Below are 18,807 nucleotides of genomic sequence, written 5' to 3'. Positions count from 1 at the left end.
TTGTTACACACACATACACACACACACACACACACACACACACCCCATTTCTATGGTCACCATATTAGTAACTGCACTGTATCATGTCTTACATGATTTCCTGAAGGAAATCTCAAGGACATAGAGAAGAGACCCTGTTCGAATCTAAGGTCTGCTCTAATTAGTAATCTAAGCTACCACATGGGATCTTACAAAATGTCCCCAGGTTGGAAGGCTTCTCTCATCTTCAATAATACTTCCTGACAGAAAACTGAACAGCAACACTTTCACCTTCTCTCCCAACTCTGCTACCCCTACTACTATCTCCCAGCACATGCACATAGATACATACCACCCCCAACACACACACATACATACACACATGCAAACACATGTGTGTGCGCACACATACATAAATGCAACAGTCACACAAAGTAGCAGGATTTAAATTAGGAAAAGTTGAATCAACGACCTGTGTTCTTCTAGATTCTGATAGTGGTGATACCTAGAGTTAAGGGTTTGATTTTAAGTTATCGTCTGTTTAAACAACTGATACGCAGACATTTAAGTATGAAGATGAATACATTAGCACAAACAGTAGCAACTACTTTTCAGCCCTGTCAGGCCACAGCGCAACTTTCCTACTTGACAAAAGTGAAGTAAAAGAGTGGGAGGTGGGCAGCTGTATTACCTTTAAGACACGTTTGATAGAGCCCAGGACGAAGGTTCTCTCTGGGTGCTTCCTGTTCTGAAGGAGCCAGTCCCGGTTTAACACTTTTTCCCCTTCTTCCAACACACACTTCTGACCTTGGAAATGGGGTTTCTCATACAAAATCCAGCTAAGCAAAGGGAAGGAGAGGGATCTGGTTAATCTACTTCTCTTAGAAACGGTACTGAGTAGGTAGGGCACAGGCCACTTTGTGCACCTTTTCAAACTAGGTTATCTCGCTTTATTAGCGTATAATATTACTGTTCAAATGATAATCGACTAACTTTCATTTTAAAATAGCTGTACAAATTAGAAATAAAAATACTGATATGGGGTGGGGGTGGGGGCGGGGGCTGGAGACATGACTCAGTAGCTAAGAGCACGTGTGTGCACGTGTGTGCACGTGTGGCTCTTGCAGAGGCTCTGCCTTCAGTTCCCAGTACCCGTATGATCATAACCCCAACCTCAGGAAATCAAACACCGTCCTCTGACCTCTGCAGGCATGCATGTGGTGCACCTATGGACATATAGGCAAAACACTCGCACACATAAACTTAAAACTATTTTATACATTTTTATATAAATATTTTATATAAAATTTATTTAATGTATGTGAGTACAATGTTATTGTCCTTAGACACACCAGAAGAGGGCATCAGATCCCATTACAGATGGCTATAAGCCACCATGTGGTTGCTGGGATTTGAACTCAGGACCTCTGGAAGTGCAGTCTGTGCTGTTAACCACTGATCGCTCGCTCTCTCTCTCTCTCTCTCTCTCTCTCTCTCTCTCTCTCTCTCTCCAGTTTATATAAAGTTTAAAATGCTAGACTTTGAAGCATGTTACCACATATAGGTAGGCAAAAGACTCATACACATAAACTGAAAAATATTTGAAAAATATTAAATAAATTTTAAAATATTAAACATTGTACCACAGTAGAGACCTGGATATGTATCTATGTACACATATGCTTTATAATATGCCACATACACAAAGCATACATTTATATAAAGATAATTTAAGGACTCTAAGTTATGTTTCTGCCTTCATTTTTCTAACGTTGCGTACTACAGACAAGAATTTGTGTTTCTTCATGAAGACAACACTACACCACGCTGTTTACTGGCCCAGGCTAACCTAAACACTGGACCCGAAAACTCCGGCTCCAGTATGTCCAGCAGTGGCTGTAATAACAAAGGAGGTTTCCCCTCATTTTTAGACCATACTAGGAATTCCTCCACTGTTGAGTGTGCGTGCTGTGCAAACGACCCCATGGGGCCTTCACATTCCATAGTGTCCCACAACTCTGAACTTGTTTTTCAAAGCCATGTGTCACTCAAGGGGACTTGCAAATCTATCTTGATAATACTACAATCGTGAAACTGACCCTGATGGTATACATTACATCTTGCCAAGCACTGCCGGCATCAAGCACTTTAAAACCAGCCTATATAGTGTGTCACAGTGAACAAGAAGAACATGTTACAAAACAGTAAGAGCATTTCAAAGGTCCTCGTACGATGAGGAGAGCGGACATGACTTCAATAAAAGCTACAAAGAGCACAAACAGGAGACGACACGAGTAATCATAAATAACAGGTTATAACATGTCAGAAGGGTTCTTACCAGCCCCTTACAACTTTTATCAGTGCCCCATTCGGGAAAGACCATGCTGTGGCATCAGGGATATTACAGTAGACTTCTTGTTTATATTTACTTCCATGGAGATCATAGATAATCATCTGTAACATACAATAAGCACGTGGCCGTCATGACTAATTCTAATACTGCATAGAACAGTTCAAAATGTCATACAACATAGACAATAAAATTCCCTGCCTGAGGAAGGCAAATGTTGGAAGCAATTACTGCCAATGATAAGTGCTTAAGTGGGAAAGTAGAAATAAAAATACCCCCACTGTTTAAGTCAGTTGAAGCATTTGTCTTCAATTCCATACGCCTACAAGTCACCAACATTATCAAGCATTTGCAGTAGTCCACAAGAAAACATGATGCTTACCTTGCCGGGCCTTGGATTACATCTTAGAGTGAGTCTGTCAACATTCTGAAATAATAAAAGTGGAAGAACTAAGAGATAACTGGGTAAAAAGAATATACATATATTTTGTGTATATGTGTGTGTGCGCGTGCACATGCACATATGTATATACATACATATATGTGTGTGTGTGTGTGTTCACATTCTTCATAAGCCCATTCATCCCACATTTTCTAGCTAACCATGCCATGTCTACATCCTTCTACAGACTAAAGCAACCAAACTAAGTATAGAAGAAAGTAACACAATGGCCCTGCCTTCCAGAGTGCACGGTGTGGAAGGGGTAAACAGATGACCACGCTCCGATAATAGTTGAAAATGTAGACTAGGCACCAGCAGGGAGGGGAAGCTGTGGGACGGAGGGTATCACAAAGGGCTTCCTGGGATGAGTGGCAGTAAGAGAACTTAAAAGAATGGGATTTTAAAGTGAAAAACTGGAACAAATGGGTTGGAGTAAGTAACGATGGAGGAAATATTTCAAAAAGAGAGCCCCTCTAATAGTTCCTCGGGCTGGAACCAGGGAACTCAGTCAGGCGTGGGGAGAGGACACGGGCAACCCAGAACCCAGGTTTTGTATTGGGGAAGAGTGACTGCTGGATTGGGTGAGTAGTGGAGACCAGAAAACCATCATTTCATGTATGCCATTATTTATTTTAAAACCATCTTGGCATTTAGGGTAACTGCTTAGTATTCAACTACAATCGTGTTACTAAAGCTGTTCAAGATCGAGGTAGACGAAGGAAGATTCTCTAGGAAGTTCCAGAACACTGGCAATGCCCACAAAGAAAGCTCCATGTTAGACATTTGTGTATTTCTAAGCCAAGGAAACAGAGTAGCTGAAATTAAAATCGCTTTTTCAATGTTGATGTGCCTTTTTGGTTTTCACGGTGGGCTTGCTCTGCACACCCTGCTTTGTGTGAAGCAACTCCCAGAAGAGGGCATGCATAATAAGCCAAGAGGTAAAAATGTTACCGCACTTAAAATTTCAAGAGATAGATAAGCTAAGCGGGAAGCAGCAACTTCACCACACACTGTAACTTGAGGAAGTCGGTAAATTACCGCTCCCTTGATGGTGAAAATGTTAACCAAAGGTGTTGAGCTCACTTGTTTCTACAGCGGAGCCTTTACAATTCTGACTGAACGATCTTGCTTTCCGGTTGTGAGCCAATAACTAAAGCACATGCTATACTTCGAAAACTAATCCTCAAGTTTTAAGAAACAAAATTTATACCTCAGAGGGGTGTGTGTGTGTGTGTGTGTGTGTGTGTGTGTGTGTGTGTGCGCGTCTGTAAGTGTGCACACACTTGCGTGTGTCTATGTGTGCCTCTGAACTGAACCTGGGCCCCCATCCCAGGTGCCCACTCTACTACTGATTTACACGACATCCCTTTTATTTATTTTCTTTTGACACAGTGTGCCACTAAGTTAACCAGGCTGGCTTAGAACTTGCAATTCTCCTGTCTTGGCCTTTCAAGAAAAACACGGGTTTTTTTTCTCATGGAGCCTTCGGAGACTTGCACTGCCTAGAGCTCTGTTCCGCTGGTTCATGATCACAGAACTTACCTCCATGTATGCACTCAGTCTGCCTGCGTGGTCCTGCACGCGGAAATGCTTGGACACCGGCTCCTGAAGGGTGCCACCAAATCTGGTCCCTGTCTCGGAGGAGTGAGTCCGGGAAGTCTGCAAGTACTGATGATAGGCACTCTTCAAAGAAGAATGCAACTTAGAAGTCAGATCGGATTTTTGCAGAAAGGGCACCTTCTCTGGCCACAGGCTATGCTGCAGACTGGAGGTTGTGGGTTCACTGAACTCTACATAAGACTTGGAAATTCCAGCGCTTTCCTGATCATCGTCGGGGTAAAAGGTGATGGAAGGATCCGGCAAGTGGAAGGTAACACGTTCCCTCCTTTCAGTTCTCAAACCTTTACCTGAAGCTGCTGCTACTGCTGCTTCCTCCTCCTCTTCCTCAGCCACCTGTCTGTCATCTCCATCATCTCCATCAAAGTTTCTCTGTAAGCGCTCTGATACTGACTGTAGGAGGGATAAGACGGATGAGGGCTGGTTTGCGCTCTCCCTTGACTTGGTGGAGCCATGGTGACCAGGCGAGACCTCATTGGATAGAACGTCCTCCTGTGAACTGTCATCCTCATAAATGGGACTCAGGGCTAAGGGATAGATTTTGTACCTCTTGGCTTCCACCGATAAGAACATCTCTGAATTGTCTCCATCGAATGCCTCCGCTAGTTTACCTTCTTTTTCAAAATGATGGACCAGGTCAGTTCTGCTCTCAGACCTTTCGCATGCCAGGCCAGGCATGCCACTGGAGGAGGTGTCAGGAAACAAGAGAGACCGTGTTCCTCGTACTTCTGCAGAGATTTTCTTGTCCTCCTCTTGAAGGGGCTCCTCATACAATATAGTAAAGGAAGAACTGTCTTGCTCATCTTGAGACACAAAGGCTAAATCGGACTCTTCCTTTTCTCCTCTATAATCCATATCCCTCCTCTTGTCATCTACTGCAGGAACAGACATTATTTTGTTGAGCCTTACTACTGTGTCCTCTTCTTGAAAATCTGGCATTGCTAAGGCTGGGTAGCCCTCATAATCCCTACTTAGCGTAGGTGACTCATAGCCCCTGAAATGTGAAGCAAGCCTGTCACCATGCAAGATCAAGCCTTCTTTTACTTCACTGGACAGCTCTTCTAGTTCTCCAATGCTCTTCTCCATGTACTCCTGAGGACCCATTTCACTTTCATAGACAGGACCCATGGCCTCCATTCGGGTAATGGTCACCTCTGGTGTTGTTCTATTGGTGCTCTCGATGGCTACCTCTGTACCAACTTCAGGGTTCTTGATGCTGCCACTGGAATCTTCTGGAGCCATTACTTCCATGTTTATTTCAGAAGGCACAGGCTCAGTTCCATTTGTCTCTTCAGTGTCTCTTTGAACCCTCTTTTCCAAGATGTCCAACGGAGAATGTACTGTCTCCTGGTACGTTTCCTTCACATCTAACACAAATGGGACTGTTTCAGAATTTCCTAGGACATCCTCAGCATCCCTTAGAGGAGACATGGGTCTCCCCATCTTTCCGGTAACTCTGTCACTGTATTTTTGATAAATATTTATGACTTCTAGTCTTATAGGCTTCCCCTCAGTACTGTCAGTATCTCCTTCAGAGCCCTTTGGATAAGTATCTTCCATTTCTAGTTCAGCGGGCACCATGCCTGTCACATCGGTCTTTGCAACATCACTTTCTTCCTCCTTCTGGTAAGTGTCTTCCATTCCTAAGGTAACAGTTGTCACTTCGGCCTTTGGAGAAATCCCCACAACATCCTTTTGGTAGAAAATGTCCACGTCTGACATCACAGATGCGACCCCCGTCTTGCCAACATCCCCTTCAGCGTGTTTTTGGTAAAAACTTTCCATCTCGATTGAAATGGGCGCCACCTCGGTCTTTGCAATGTCTCCCTCAGCGTCTTTTAGATGGAGAGCCTTCAGTTCTGACATAACGGGCATGACGTCTGCTTTGCCAATGTCCCCCTCGCTATCCATCTTGTAAGCCTTTTCCATTCCCAAAGTGACAGGCAAGTCCTCGGGTTTTTCAACATGCATCTGAGCATCCATTTGGTAGACGCCTCCTCTCGTGAACATGTTAACCTCTGGCTCGGCTTTCATGATGTTCAGCTCAGCATCCATTTTGCACGTTTTTTCCCTGTGTGGCATAAGAGGGGCTGCTTCGTGTTTCCTAATATTCAGTTCGGCGTCCCTTTTATTCGTTTTTCCTGTTTCCAACATGGAAGGTAGGGCCACCATTTTCCCTACATTCACTTCGTTATCGATTTTGTATGCTTTCCCTAAATCTGACATTACAAGGGGCATGCTCTTATTGTGCCACGGCAAGCTTTTCTCAGATATGCATACGAGGCTATCAGAGAAACTGCTTTTGGAGGTTCCCGGTGCATGGATGTCATCGTTTGCAAGAGGCAAGTTGAAATTTAGTACAAGAGTTCTAGTCTCTTCTGTTGCCATCTTGTGATTATCCACACACTCTGTTTCTGCTGCCTTTCTATAGTCCTCACTGACAAACAAACGCGGCCTCACTTTACCCTCTAAGGACGTAGGGGGCATGCCTTCAGCTTGCACAACTGTCTCTGATCTCTGCAACTTCCTACTGACAGACTGTCCAGCCCCACTTCCAAAACCTGGGGACTCTTGATAGGGAACAATTTCTCTTCCTTTAACGGATTCTGTGCCACTAAGTAAGTGACTTACGGAGGAGAATTTACTTAATACTTCATTTTCACTAATTTCACATGTGCTTTGATTTACTGTCTGTTCTGCTACCAAGAACTCCCTAACTAGAGCATGTGGTTCATCACCGCCATTGCTGTTCCAGATATTTGAAGGGTCAGCCTGAGGTTCAGAAACCCAGGTATTTTCAATCTCATCAAAAGCATCATTTAACAAATTTTCTTGGACTGCATAAGTAACTTCATTGACTAATTCCTTGGCCTGTTCTTCTAACAAATAAGAGCTATGCACTCTATCAAGATCAAAAAGGAGACTTGTTTCACTAACCACAGATGAAACACTGGTCTGTTCTTCCTCTTTGACTTCTGACATATTGTCCACACCTTTCTCGTCCAAACTCTCTTTCAGTTGGATCCCTGCTAACACCACTTCTGATGGGATAGCTTCTTTCACAGTACCTGGATTCATTATATCATCTTGGGCTAGATGCTCCTGGCAGGAACCAACTGTGTGTTTGGATTTTAGTTCTTCTCTGATAGAACTTAAAATCTCCTCAGTCAACGTATCAGCTTTTGCGAGTAAACTACTTCTGAGTAAAAGTGGGTCATGTGCTCTTCTCCTTGCTTCTGTCTGGTCAGCAGATGCCTCAGAACACTGCTGGCATGATCGGTTAACTGACACTGGTGCCCCAGCAACTGTTCCGGTCTCTGCTTTCATGGGATTGTCAAAGTAGGCAGTGGTTGGGGAATCAAGAGATGCCTTCCTAGTATGAGTGCCCAAACCTCCCTGAATGGAGGTCATGTCTGTCTCTTTTGGGTTAGGTATGTCTAATGCCAAATAAAAGCTATTATGGCCCAGTGGGTCAGTAACAGAAGCACCTTCACCTGTGAGATTTACATTCACTTTTAAAGACTCAAAGTTACTTGGGAGATCATGTGAATTTACATCTGTGCTATCTCCTTTAGAGTGACAAGAGGGAGATGTGGAACCAGTGCCAGCACTCTGGAAGTAAGAGTTGTCTCCATGTGAGGAGTCTTCCCCTTCTAACCCCGGGAGAGAAGGCACATTCAGTGAGCTGGAGACCTCAGGCGCTAACACATTTTTCTCCAAACGGCCATCAGAACCCAGAAAAGATGTATATACTTGTGTGTTGTCAGTTTCTTGGAATTTTGGAGAAATATTGTCTAAACGCAGTTCTTCCATTTCAGAGATGCTAGAACTCTTTTTAGTCCCACACACAGCAAAAGATGGACTGAGTAGGCTAGTGCTAGCTTTACAGTTCTGTGCCATGTGCCTTGTGGATTCCTCCTCTGGAGCAAGATTAATCCCAGGCAGCCTACTTCTGAGAATAGAAGCAGTGGTACCTAGGGTGTTTATCTCTGTTTCTTGTACACTTTGATGTTTAGAGGCAGGGGGAATCCCAGTCTGGTGATTCTCTTTAAAACCACCACTGCAACACAACTCTTTACTCTCTCTGTGATCCACTGGTTGAGCGTCTTTGTCCTTCTCCATACCTAGGTAATTCAACTCCGATAAAACAGTCTCTGATAGCTTTTCCGCAGCTGTTCCTTGAGAGGAGGAAATGTCGCACTGAGAAACATCTCTGGGTTCTGCCTGAGAAACAGGGGGCACAGACAAGGTTTTTCCTCTTCCAGAACTCAACTCAACAAGAAAGCTGCTTTGATCACAAACCTCTAGGTTTCCTAACATTTTAGCAGTTTGGGTTTCCAAGGGAAGAGAATCAGACTTCTCTACAGGGCTCCTACTAGCCTTAGCACTTGAGGACACCAACGCTGCTTTCTTAGGACTGTGAGATGGAACAGAATTGAGATTCTCAGAGAGGTCTCCGGGCTCAAAGTTTAAGAGGCCTAACCCAGCCGAGTGAGTGCCAGGGGTTTCAGGACCTGAAGGGAATTGGCATTTTTCACCATCACGAAGAATGTCCTTAGAATCAACGATGGCAGATGCTTGTCGAAGTTGGCGAGGGGCACGTGGGTTCTCCCTGTCTGCTGCCACAGAATGAGCTCCCACAGCTTCTCTACACTCATTAGGATGAGAACAAACATTGCCCTGTCCAGTTCTACTGGACGTAGATCTCTCACCCTTTAAACCAGGGAAACCCAACTGGCCAAGCCTGTCTGTTCTAGAAGCGGAGGTAGGAGGCGAGGCACTGCAATCAGAAGTTTTACAGTCAAGGTTAAGAGGTGTCTCAGCCTCGGAGAAAACTTCGCCTTGCTGAAGAGGCTCTAGGAGACAAGGAGAATCAGAAATAGGATTCCTGTTAGATTCAGATTTTAGTTCATGCGCTGTTTCACTTTCTGTGCATGCTATACCCACTGAGTCACTGACAGACTTCACAGACCCAGGGTCCTCTTGAGTTTCTCCCATCTCCTGAGGAGGAGTTTGGACATGTGGTTCCACACCAAGCTTTTCTGTTTCTGTGTCACACGGCAGCTCAGTTTCTTTGGGTAAGGACTCAATTCTGACTTCTGGAGCTCTTACATGACTATAAGTTGTGGGCTCGCTCCCTGAGGCACATTCTGTTTCTCTCAAGACTTCTGAAAGCACATTTTTCTGTTTGTCTTGGGCAGGTAGCTTCTTTCCTTCATTTACAAGTCCCGAGTCTGTCACAGCATGTCCCCGGAGAGTGGTAACTCGGGTGTGATTGACATCCTGCCTCGATGGGTTATCTACTGCTGGCTTGTCACAACACTTACTCTCTGGCAACCGTACATCTTCATGCCTAATTGATTTATTCGGACTTGACAAATTTGTACTTTCCATTTTGGTAGTGTCACTCCCATCAGATTTACTACAAGAGAAATCCGAAACAGCGGGCCTCTGCGGCTGAACGCGCTCCTCTGCCGGCACTGACGGCAGCCCATCACTTACGGCAGAGCTGTTTACTCTCAGTGTATTTTCGGTTGCCGTTTTTCTCTGAAATTCTGGACAAGGGCCTTGGCTACTTTTACTTCCTCTAAACACTGACGAACATACTAAACTCCTCTCCATCTGTGAGTCAGGTTCCCCAACAACATAGCTGGGGTTAGACACGGAAGAAGGGGAGGCCCAACTGCTGCTGGGGTCTCCAAGGCTATTTTTATTTAAAATATACTTAGATGAGGCAATTTTCTGCAGTTCTGGGGGGCTTTCCAGATCGTTTTCTATGTTGGTATTTGTTTGGCTATAACCAGAGACTTCCAATGGACCTCCAAGCAAGTGTCCTTTTGTGGTCACGTCTTTGCTGGCTGTGGACAGCGGGACCGTCACAGTGTCCGGTATGCTTCTAGAGCCAGTGCGTGCCTGGGTACTTGAGTCAGAGTTTCCATCCTCTCGGTTTAAGTGATTCACAGTTTCCGACCCAGGCTGTTTCTTCAAATACTTCCTGATTTGTGTAGGGCCTCGGTATGTTGCATATGTCACTGAGGGCTTCTCGGGCTTACCGGCCGTGTCTGTTCTGTGAAGAGACGGTATGGGTATCAGGCAACTGAATTAATAACAGTAAACCAGCAATTGTGAAGCAGATCCTTCAAATGCCATGCCTCATATAATAAGTTTCGGAGAAAATTCTGGGAATCTTTGGTTCACATTTACTGGTTTCATTAAAATTAGTAAAGATCTAAGAAACATCCTGTCATTATCGAGTCTGCATTGATGTTTGAGCTCCTCCTTATCTCAAGGCATAATAATTCTAACTGTCGGTAACAGAAAGACCATGAAGTGACAAACCAAGACTTAGGCTCTTGTTTGAACCTCCCATATACCCTCCTCTACCTCTACCGGAGGACACTGACTGGGCTCCTGATTAGTACCATTAAACTCACACATCAATGATTTCCCCAGAGTATCATCTACTCCTTTAATGTTATACGCGAATTTGAATGGCTACTTCTTAACGTGTGAATTGAAGAACTTTTACAGAAAAACTCTGGTAAGATGGGTAATTCACAGTTAATACTGAGTACACATTGACCCAATCAATGAGAATTCCTAGCAACTGTCTCTCCTATTAAGTATTTCAAGTATTCAACTCATGAGTACTAAATTGCTTGGGCAAAAGCAGACATCATAATGGAGTTCTAGAAGGACTGGAGAACCAGCCGCAGCAGAAGTTCATGAGGTTCTCCCCCATCTAACTGGCCGTGAAGAAGCTACCTCTAAGGGCTCACACTTATGCCTGGCTGCTTTGTAGCCCTCTGTAAATAAACACCATTCTTAGCTTCCTAATGTTACCATCAAGGGGAAAGTGACCTTAATGCTAAACCATAAGAATTAGTCTTATACGTTACCTCCACCACAAAACTGACCCTTCTACTAAGAAGGGTATTTAGTCTCTGATCTTCAAAGGCACAAGCTCATAATATTTACCCCATTAAGATATGAAGAGCTAAGACGTTTCTCCCCCACAATTCTGTTAATCATCTGAGGGGACAAAGTAGGTCATCCCCATCTTTGCACATTTCAATAGTTTATAAAATATCCACACAATAGCATCTATGCAATGCCCTGTGTGGCTAATAATTACTCTAATGTTAAGTAAATCTTGCTTATGATTTGCTTCTTATTTTACGTATATGCATGTGTATCTAAATATATGTGCCCCATGAATGCAGTTGTCTATGGCCATCAAGGGTGGCATCCTCTGGAACTGGAATTACAGATGGTTGTGAGTTACCTGACCTGGGTGCTGGGAACTGAACTTAAGTCCTCTTTAAGACCAGCAAATGGTTTCAAACGGAGTCATTTCTCTAGCCCCTAATGTCTCGATTCTTTCTTACGGGTGATACTAAAGCATGTAAACTCTGAACCCATATTTAAATGTAGGACCCTGAATATGAAGATAAACAGTAGAGATAACTGGTTCTGTGTTTTAGGTGACTTCTTCAGATGACATCTATCATAATCTAAAAACATTAGTATAGAGTCCATATGAAAAGGAGAAAAGATCTAGTTAGTATTCCAATACCTTAAAAAAGTTCGTTTTTACTCTTAAAGTAATGTTAAGAAATCCAGATTTATCTCAGTGTTAAAGTTAAGTACCTCTTCTACAGCACATATAAAGCTTCGGCATTCAACTTAAATTTTATGTCTCTTACATACATCTTAAATTTTAGCTGAACTGGTTTATTTTTACCTCATATAAAGTCTGGTTCCTAAAATTGTACCAAGCCATAAGTGAAGGCAAGAAAAACGTCTGTTCCGTTCATTTATTTTACTGTTTATCATAAACTTACCAAACTGGATGCAGAGAGAAAAGCAGAGGTAGCTTTAACTGCTGCATGAATTTCAAACTAGATCAAAAAGTTATTAAATGGAGTCTGACAGTGGACAAAGCAGCCTTTGTAAGAAAATATTTAAGAAGACACAAATAAAGGCCAGAGTGATTAAGACTTCTGGTGGTTCTTGCAGGGAGGGGCCCTCATTCAATTCCCAGTCCCCACGTGGCAGCTCACAGCCATTTCTATTCTGGTTCCAAGGTATCCAATCCCCCTCTTCTGAGCTCTACAGGTTACTACATAGGCACAGTGCATAGACACGCGGGCAAAAATTCAGACACATAAAATAAAAAAAGAGAAAAGCAGAGGAGGCTAGTGTTTCTGGCAAATCTCTTATCAACACATATGTTTTAATATAAGTAATAAACTATAACTTTCCCCTCAAATATGACCCAAATTCTTAGGAAATGGGTAACCAAAGGAATGTACATGATGCCAAGGAATGGGGAACTAATAGACAAGAATCATGCATATAGCAAAAGTAGACACCTTAGAATCAGCACTGTCTGAACGAGATATCAAAGCATTTTACCCTGCACAATAATTATAAACTTACTATAAAAATAAAACATAAAAAAAATATAAAAATGCCTTGGATAACTCTGTAGAGGGGGAATCCCGGTTATAACTTTATATTGTAAGGACGTCCTACCTAATTTCAACTACAATGACTTTAGTGCCTCAGTTTAGAAGCCTAGCCAGATAAGCTTCTGCAGCATCCTGGGTGGAAACACTACTACATTATCTATAACTCAAGTGTGTGTTCATTATGTCAAGCGACTGCCATTTTTAAAGCCCCGGGCATCAAAGCCGCAAGCTCGGCTTTCTGCATTCTAATCAGTGGCTTCAGTTCTGAGCAGCTATACTGCCATGAAAGAGTAGTCAGCCAGCACACTCTGCTTCTACACGGTTGCTTCATAGGTTACAGCTGAGTCGCTACAACTGAATAATGATAAAATTCACTTGATTTTTTTTTCATTTTTAAATAAGATAAATCTGCTTTTTAAAAAAATGTGACTTTAGCTGGGCATGGTGACAAATACTCCCAGCACTTGGGAATCAAAGGCAGGACTAACTCTTGAATTTGAGGCCAGTCTGGTCTACAAAGTGAGTTCCAGGATAGCCAGGACTACATGACAGAAAGAGCCCATCTCAAAAAACAAAAACAAATAAAAACTAGAAGTTTTAAATTTCACAAGCTCCCCAGAGAAAAGAGTATTTCATACACGTAATTATACACGTGACCTGAAACTTACGATATTCAACAGTATATAATCTTCAAAACAATAGGAATAAGGTAAGATACAAGTATTTACAAAAGCAGACATATTACTCTATCATATGATTGCTTACTCAGCCTTGCAATGCTATGCTATCGTCTGGATACATTTAATATGCCTGCTATTTCAGCCAAAAATATTTCATTTATCAAAAAAATTCTACTATAGCAGCCTTCAAATAACAGTCAGCCTTTAAAAAAAAAATGTATCTAATATCTGACTTTGGAAAAACATGACTGAATTACTTTTCAAGCAACATTTCCTTCCTTTCAAAGCAGATAGTTAAACATATTCTCTCTCGTCCTAGGAAAGGTGTTTTAACTGGTTTAGGTAAAGGAAAACAATACAACTAACAGTGCTGGTTTTCTTGTTTGTTTGTTTTTGTTTTTGGAATGGAGCTTCTTGACAATATGGCTTTTCATGATGACTGTGAATTGTGACAACCTTAAAAATGGTAACAGAAATTAACCAACTCGAAGCCACAGGGACTGCCCCTAGTCCTCAGTGAAGCCCTTTTGTTTAATTGGATAGATGCTTAAAGCATTTCTCCATCCAACAAAGGAGATTCTTAATCAAGAAGGAAAGGAAAAGTCTAAGGTATGTAACGCAACATAGGGGATGGAAACCACTCTGGCTACTGTACTTCAGTATAAAGACAAGCTTATACCGGTCCTTAATCAAAGAAAGAAAAAGAAGTGCTGAAAGACTCCTTAAGTTCAAACAAGCCTTCATTTTATTAGAGCTGTGCAAGAGGTTCATAAACCTAGTTTCCTGGTAGGGCAGATTTATTGATTTATTTTTAACCCCTTTAATTGGATTCCACCAGAAGAAGGAGGAAGAGGAGGAGGAGGAGGAGGAGGAGGAGGAGGAGGAAGAGGAGGAAGAGGAGGAAGAGGAGGAAGAGGAGGAAGAGGAGGAAAAAGAAGAGGAAAAAAGAAGGGGAAGAAGGGGAAGAGGAAGGGGAAGAAGGGGAAGGAGGGGAAGGGAAAGAAGGGGAAGAAGAGGGGGAAGGGGAAGAAGGGGGAGGGGAAGAGGAAGAAGAGGGGGAAGGGGAAGAAGGGGAAGAAGAGGGGGAAGGGGAAGAAGAGGGGGAAGGGGAAGAAGGGCAAGGGGAAGAAGGGGAAGAAGAGGAAGAAGGAAAAGAAGGGGAAGAAGGGGAAGAAGAGGAAGAAGGAAAAGAAGGGGAAGAAGGGGAAGAAATGGGAAGAAGGGGAAGAAAGAAGAAATGGGAAGAAGGGGAAGAAATGGGAAGAAGGGGAAGAAGGGGGAGGGGAAGAGGAAGAAGAGAGAAGGGGAAGAAGGGGAAGAAGAGGGGGAAGGGGAAGAAGGGCAAGGGGAAGAAGGGGAAGAAGGGGAAGAAGGGGGAGAAGGGGAGGGAGGGGAAGAAGGGGAGGGAGGGGAGGGAGGGGAAGAAGGGGAAGAAGGGGAAGAAGGGGAAGAAGGGGAAGAAGGGGAGGGAGGGGAAGAAGGGGAGGGAGGGGAAGAAGGAGGAGGGGAAGAAGGGGAAGAAGGGGAAGAAGGGGAGGGAGGGGAAGAAGGGGAGGGAGGGGAGGGAGGGGAAGAAGGGGAAGAAGGGGAAGAAGGGGAGGGAGGGGAAGAAGGAGGAGGGGAAGAAGGGGAAGAAGGGGAAGAAGGGGGGGAAGGGATAGAAGGGGAAGAAGGGGAAGAAGGGGAAGGGGAAGGAAGGGGAAGGGGAAGGGGAAGGGAAGGAAAGGAAGTTAGGCTCTGGCAGTCCTTCAGTTAATAAGGATTACCACCTAGGCTCACAAAGCTAGGTCCAAAAACTTAGGGTTGTTGTTTATTTGATTTTAAACTTACTTCAGCGTATCAGTGGTTTCCTGTTCGCTCTCCTGTGTTGTGTCCAAAGAAAAGGCATCAGAGAGTTCTGAGGAGTTGGACTCTCGTTGGTCCTCAGGAAGTATCCGAGTCCTCACTGGGCAGCTGGTGATCTCTTTCTCCCTTTGGCTCCCCTCCTCAGGAGGGCCTGTGGGAGTCTGTGGGTCTTTCTCAGGTTTATCCTGGTCATCTTTGAAAGAAGATTGCTTAACCTCTCCAAGAGATGACTTTCCTGAGATATTGAATAAGTTCCCAAGAAACTGAAAAAAGCTTTCTTTTGGCTGCCGGTCACTTTCGCCTGTTTTGGCATCCACTGTGGAATCTGGAAGGTCCTTTGGCTTTAGGGGGTCATCCACCATGGGAAGAATGGCTGGTTGCTCAGCAGGGTTCCTTCTGTCCTCGACTTGGGGAATCTGAACACAAAACACAGGGACATCGTCATTTGCAAGCTACAGAGGCGACTAGACAGCTAGTGCGAGGCAGGGGTGAGGGTCATACATGGAACCCCAATCCTGGGTTCAACCTACTTCTCTAGTAGTCTACACAGCTTAAACAAAGCTGCATATTAACATCACAAAGGGAGACCTACCTATTGCACTCCAACACTCCCAACAGGAGTAACCAGTCTGGGATTGGAAGAGGTGACAGAGAGGTTCTAAGTAGGTGATCCTTGTGGGAAGAAGTAAACCCTTTGAAGGGAACCTACTATGTGATGTCTGTCTGTCCGTCTGTCTGTTTCTCTCTTTGTGTGTAGTAGTAGTAGTAGTAGTAGTAGTAGTAGTAGTAGTAGTAGTAGTAAAGCATTAGCTTTTAAGGGGCTTTCTTAACTGGAAATTAGGAGTCAAAACTAAGAAGATGGAGAATGGAGCTATGGGACAGATCCCAGCAACCCTGACAAGTACTTAAATGCCCTTTACCATTATAGAGCCATCACTCTATAGACATTACTTCGAACGCCTTGTATATTAGACACGTAAGCCCACACTGACTTTATTATTTCAGCATTGTACTAACCCACAGTTATGCTGTTGTATTATGTAAAACTGTTCCTCAACGCGGTCAAGAAAGGCAGTAACATGCTGCACCATTTGACATGAAGGCCTACTGAAACATTAAGTCCTGACAGGGAATTACATGCAAAACAAGGGGTGTCCTGACCATTCCTTAAGGACATGCAACATTTTCAGAGAACGCATTTTACCTGCCCAGAATTCAACTGTCAGAAAATCATACTCACATTCACATGAGTCACTCAAGCTAAGAGTAAACTAGAAGAGCAGAGAACGTGTTGGCAGTTTCACCTGACGCTCTTCCAGGATTCCGAAAAGCTTCAAGCAAACGCGACGACTCACGCTGCCTCCCAAACACGCTTGCTCACATAGCTGCATACTTAGAAATGGAATGCACACCCAAAACTGTCCGTCACTCACTGGCTCAAGAGTCCTCATAAAGGAAAACACAACTGTGAGTCAGGGAAAGATCAGAGCATGGAGGTAAAGCCACCCTTGGGCACTGTACGCTCTCGTGATGAGGTTTGTAAGATGCCGATCTTCAAGAGAGCAGAGCTGTGGTAATTACGTGTCGATTGTTCACCTTGGTCCTTGCTTTAATCCAGGTCAGAAACAGCTTAGAAGGGAATTCCACTAATCACGTATCAAACACAGTATGAGGAATGCACTGAAAATAATGTTAAGAACATGATGATGCAGAATGATTTCAAGTGCATATTTTAAGTTCCTGGCCACATTAGAAGAAAGATTGTATTTTCTTTCTTTCTCCTCCTCCTTCTTCTCCTTCATTCTCCTTCATTCTCCTTCTTCTCCTTCCTTCTCCTCCTTCATTCTCCCTCTTCTTCTCCTTCTCTTCCTTTCTTCTCCTCCTTCTCCTTTCTTTTTTGGTAGCAGTATTTTTCTATTCTTATATCAAGGTAGGACTTACATAACTTGTAAGCCTCTATTGTTGGAATACACCAGCCTTTTAGTCTCTGCAAGCCTTACCTTCTATGGGTTTCATCTGCTTTGATCCCACTTAATTTCCAACTCCCCTATCTGCCCAGTTCATCAGTACAGCCCCCACCCCACCCCCACCCTCTGTTAAGTCAGTGGAGTCCTCTCCTCAGCTGTCTCAGAGTTTAGCCACAGTCACGCTAGTTTGTTCACATGTATCACTGTTGTCTCTTGACTACTCCATTTACTTTGTTCTAACTTTCGGACAGGCGATTTCTCCCTGCATCAGAATGAGCAGGCACTGTGAGTGAACTCTGTGATTCACTCCACTGAACCAGCCTGCCTGAGTGCTGCTTCTCACTCAAGGCTACTTGGCCAAGGTGACCCAATGGGCCACACGGAGGAGTACTGAAACGCTGGAGAGTCCGGAAGGAATTAACGCTTGCTTCTCTCCCTTTTCAATGTTCAGCTTCCAGGATTTCTGCAGTGTAAGTTTAACAAAGGATGTTGTTTTTAAAGTTTCTTTAAAAGGTCTCAGTTGCTTAATTTTACCCTCAGAGTCTTCTGACAGTTTTTTTCCTCAGTAATTAGAAGATTCTCAACAAGAAGAAAGCTGCTAAACTTAGAAACAAATGTGAACAAGCTCGAACATTCAACTGAAACACCTACAACGAAATCTGCATTTCTATATTAAAATGCCAATGCATTTGGCTGATCTAAAGCAGCTGCTCTTTGCCCTGGGCCTGGAAAACAATGAAGTTAGGCCAGCCACAGGCTCTCCTTAGGTGGGGCCCACTTCCTTCTGCCAATAGGCCTGTTTACCATTGTTCCAAGGAGTCAGTAGATTAAAAGCACTCAGATCCAGGCAAACACTAACAAGCATTCATTCCACTTGCACACAAAGACACAGTCATTCTGCATATAAAGTAAAAACACGATGAGGAGGCCTGGGTTGAGAATTTATTTTTACATTAGTAGCATGTGATGCTGTGTGATCTTTAGGTTCATCTATCTGCATAAACATGGCTATGCAGTACAGGGGAAGGGCAGAAAGCATTATGTATACTGGCTAAGACCCACTTGGCTATGGTCTTCAGGGAGTTGACAGTTGAGCTGACCACTGAGAGGGAGGGTCTACAAGAGGAAGGTATATGATGGAGGGCCTAGTGAACTTGAGGATGGAGGGATAGAGATTTTTAGTTTGCCAGATCTAGGCTCTAACATGGGAGGTATGAATGATGTGTGTTACAACATAGGTGTAGCAGAAGACGAAAGGACATAAGGAAAAGAGATCAATGACAGAGTACCAAGGCTGGGGTTAAAAAAAAAAATAAAAACAAAAATAACTACAATTCATGAGAAAAGAAGAAATCTGGGAAATATATGGAGAACACCAAAAGCCAGAACAAGTTGTTCCCTCCAGGATACTGGTCTCCAGGCAAGGAACAAAGTAACTCCAGAAGCAAAAGGG

At 43.6% G+C, this 18,807-nt stretch overlaps 1 protein-coding gene across 1 annotated transcript in view; it reads right to left on the bottom strand.

Annotated features, from left to right (window-relative positions):
• The window catches only part of Crybg3 (crystallin beta-gamma domain containing 3), a 112,977-nt gene that overhangs the window by 55,771 nt on the left and 38,399 nt on the right, over nt 1-18,807 (bottom strand). Inside the window, exons 3-7 of the mRNA XM_087577276.1 lie at nt 15,373-15,803; nt 4,314-10,455; nt 2,712-2,756; nt 2,318-2,433; nt 671-818 (exon numbers count right to left, since the gene is read on the bottom strand). Of these exons, the coding sequence (XP_087433402.1) occupies nt 671-818; nt 2,318-2,433; nt 2,712-2,756; nt 4,314-10,455; nt 15,373-15,803 (6,882 nt within the window). The remainder of the gene's footprint in view (nt 1-670; nt 819-2,317; nt 2,434-2,711; nt 2,757-4,313; nt 10,456-15,372; nt 15,804-18,807) is intronic.

This window comes from Rattus norvegicus, chromosome 11 (assembly GCF_021556685.1).
Source record: "Rattus norvegicus strain SHRSP/BbbUtx chromosome 11, alternate assembly SHRSP_T2T, whole genome shotgun sequence".
Classification (NCBI taxonomy): domain Eukaryota; kingdom Metazoa; phylum Chordata; class Mammalia; order Rodentia; family Muridae; genus Rattus; species Rattus norvegicus.
Note: the sequence above shows the minus strand (reverse complement) of the source record. Positions and strands in the feature narration are given on the sequence as shown.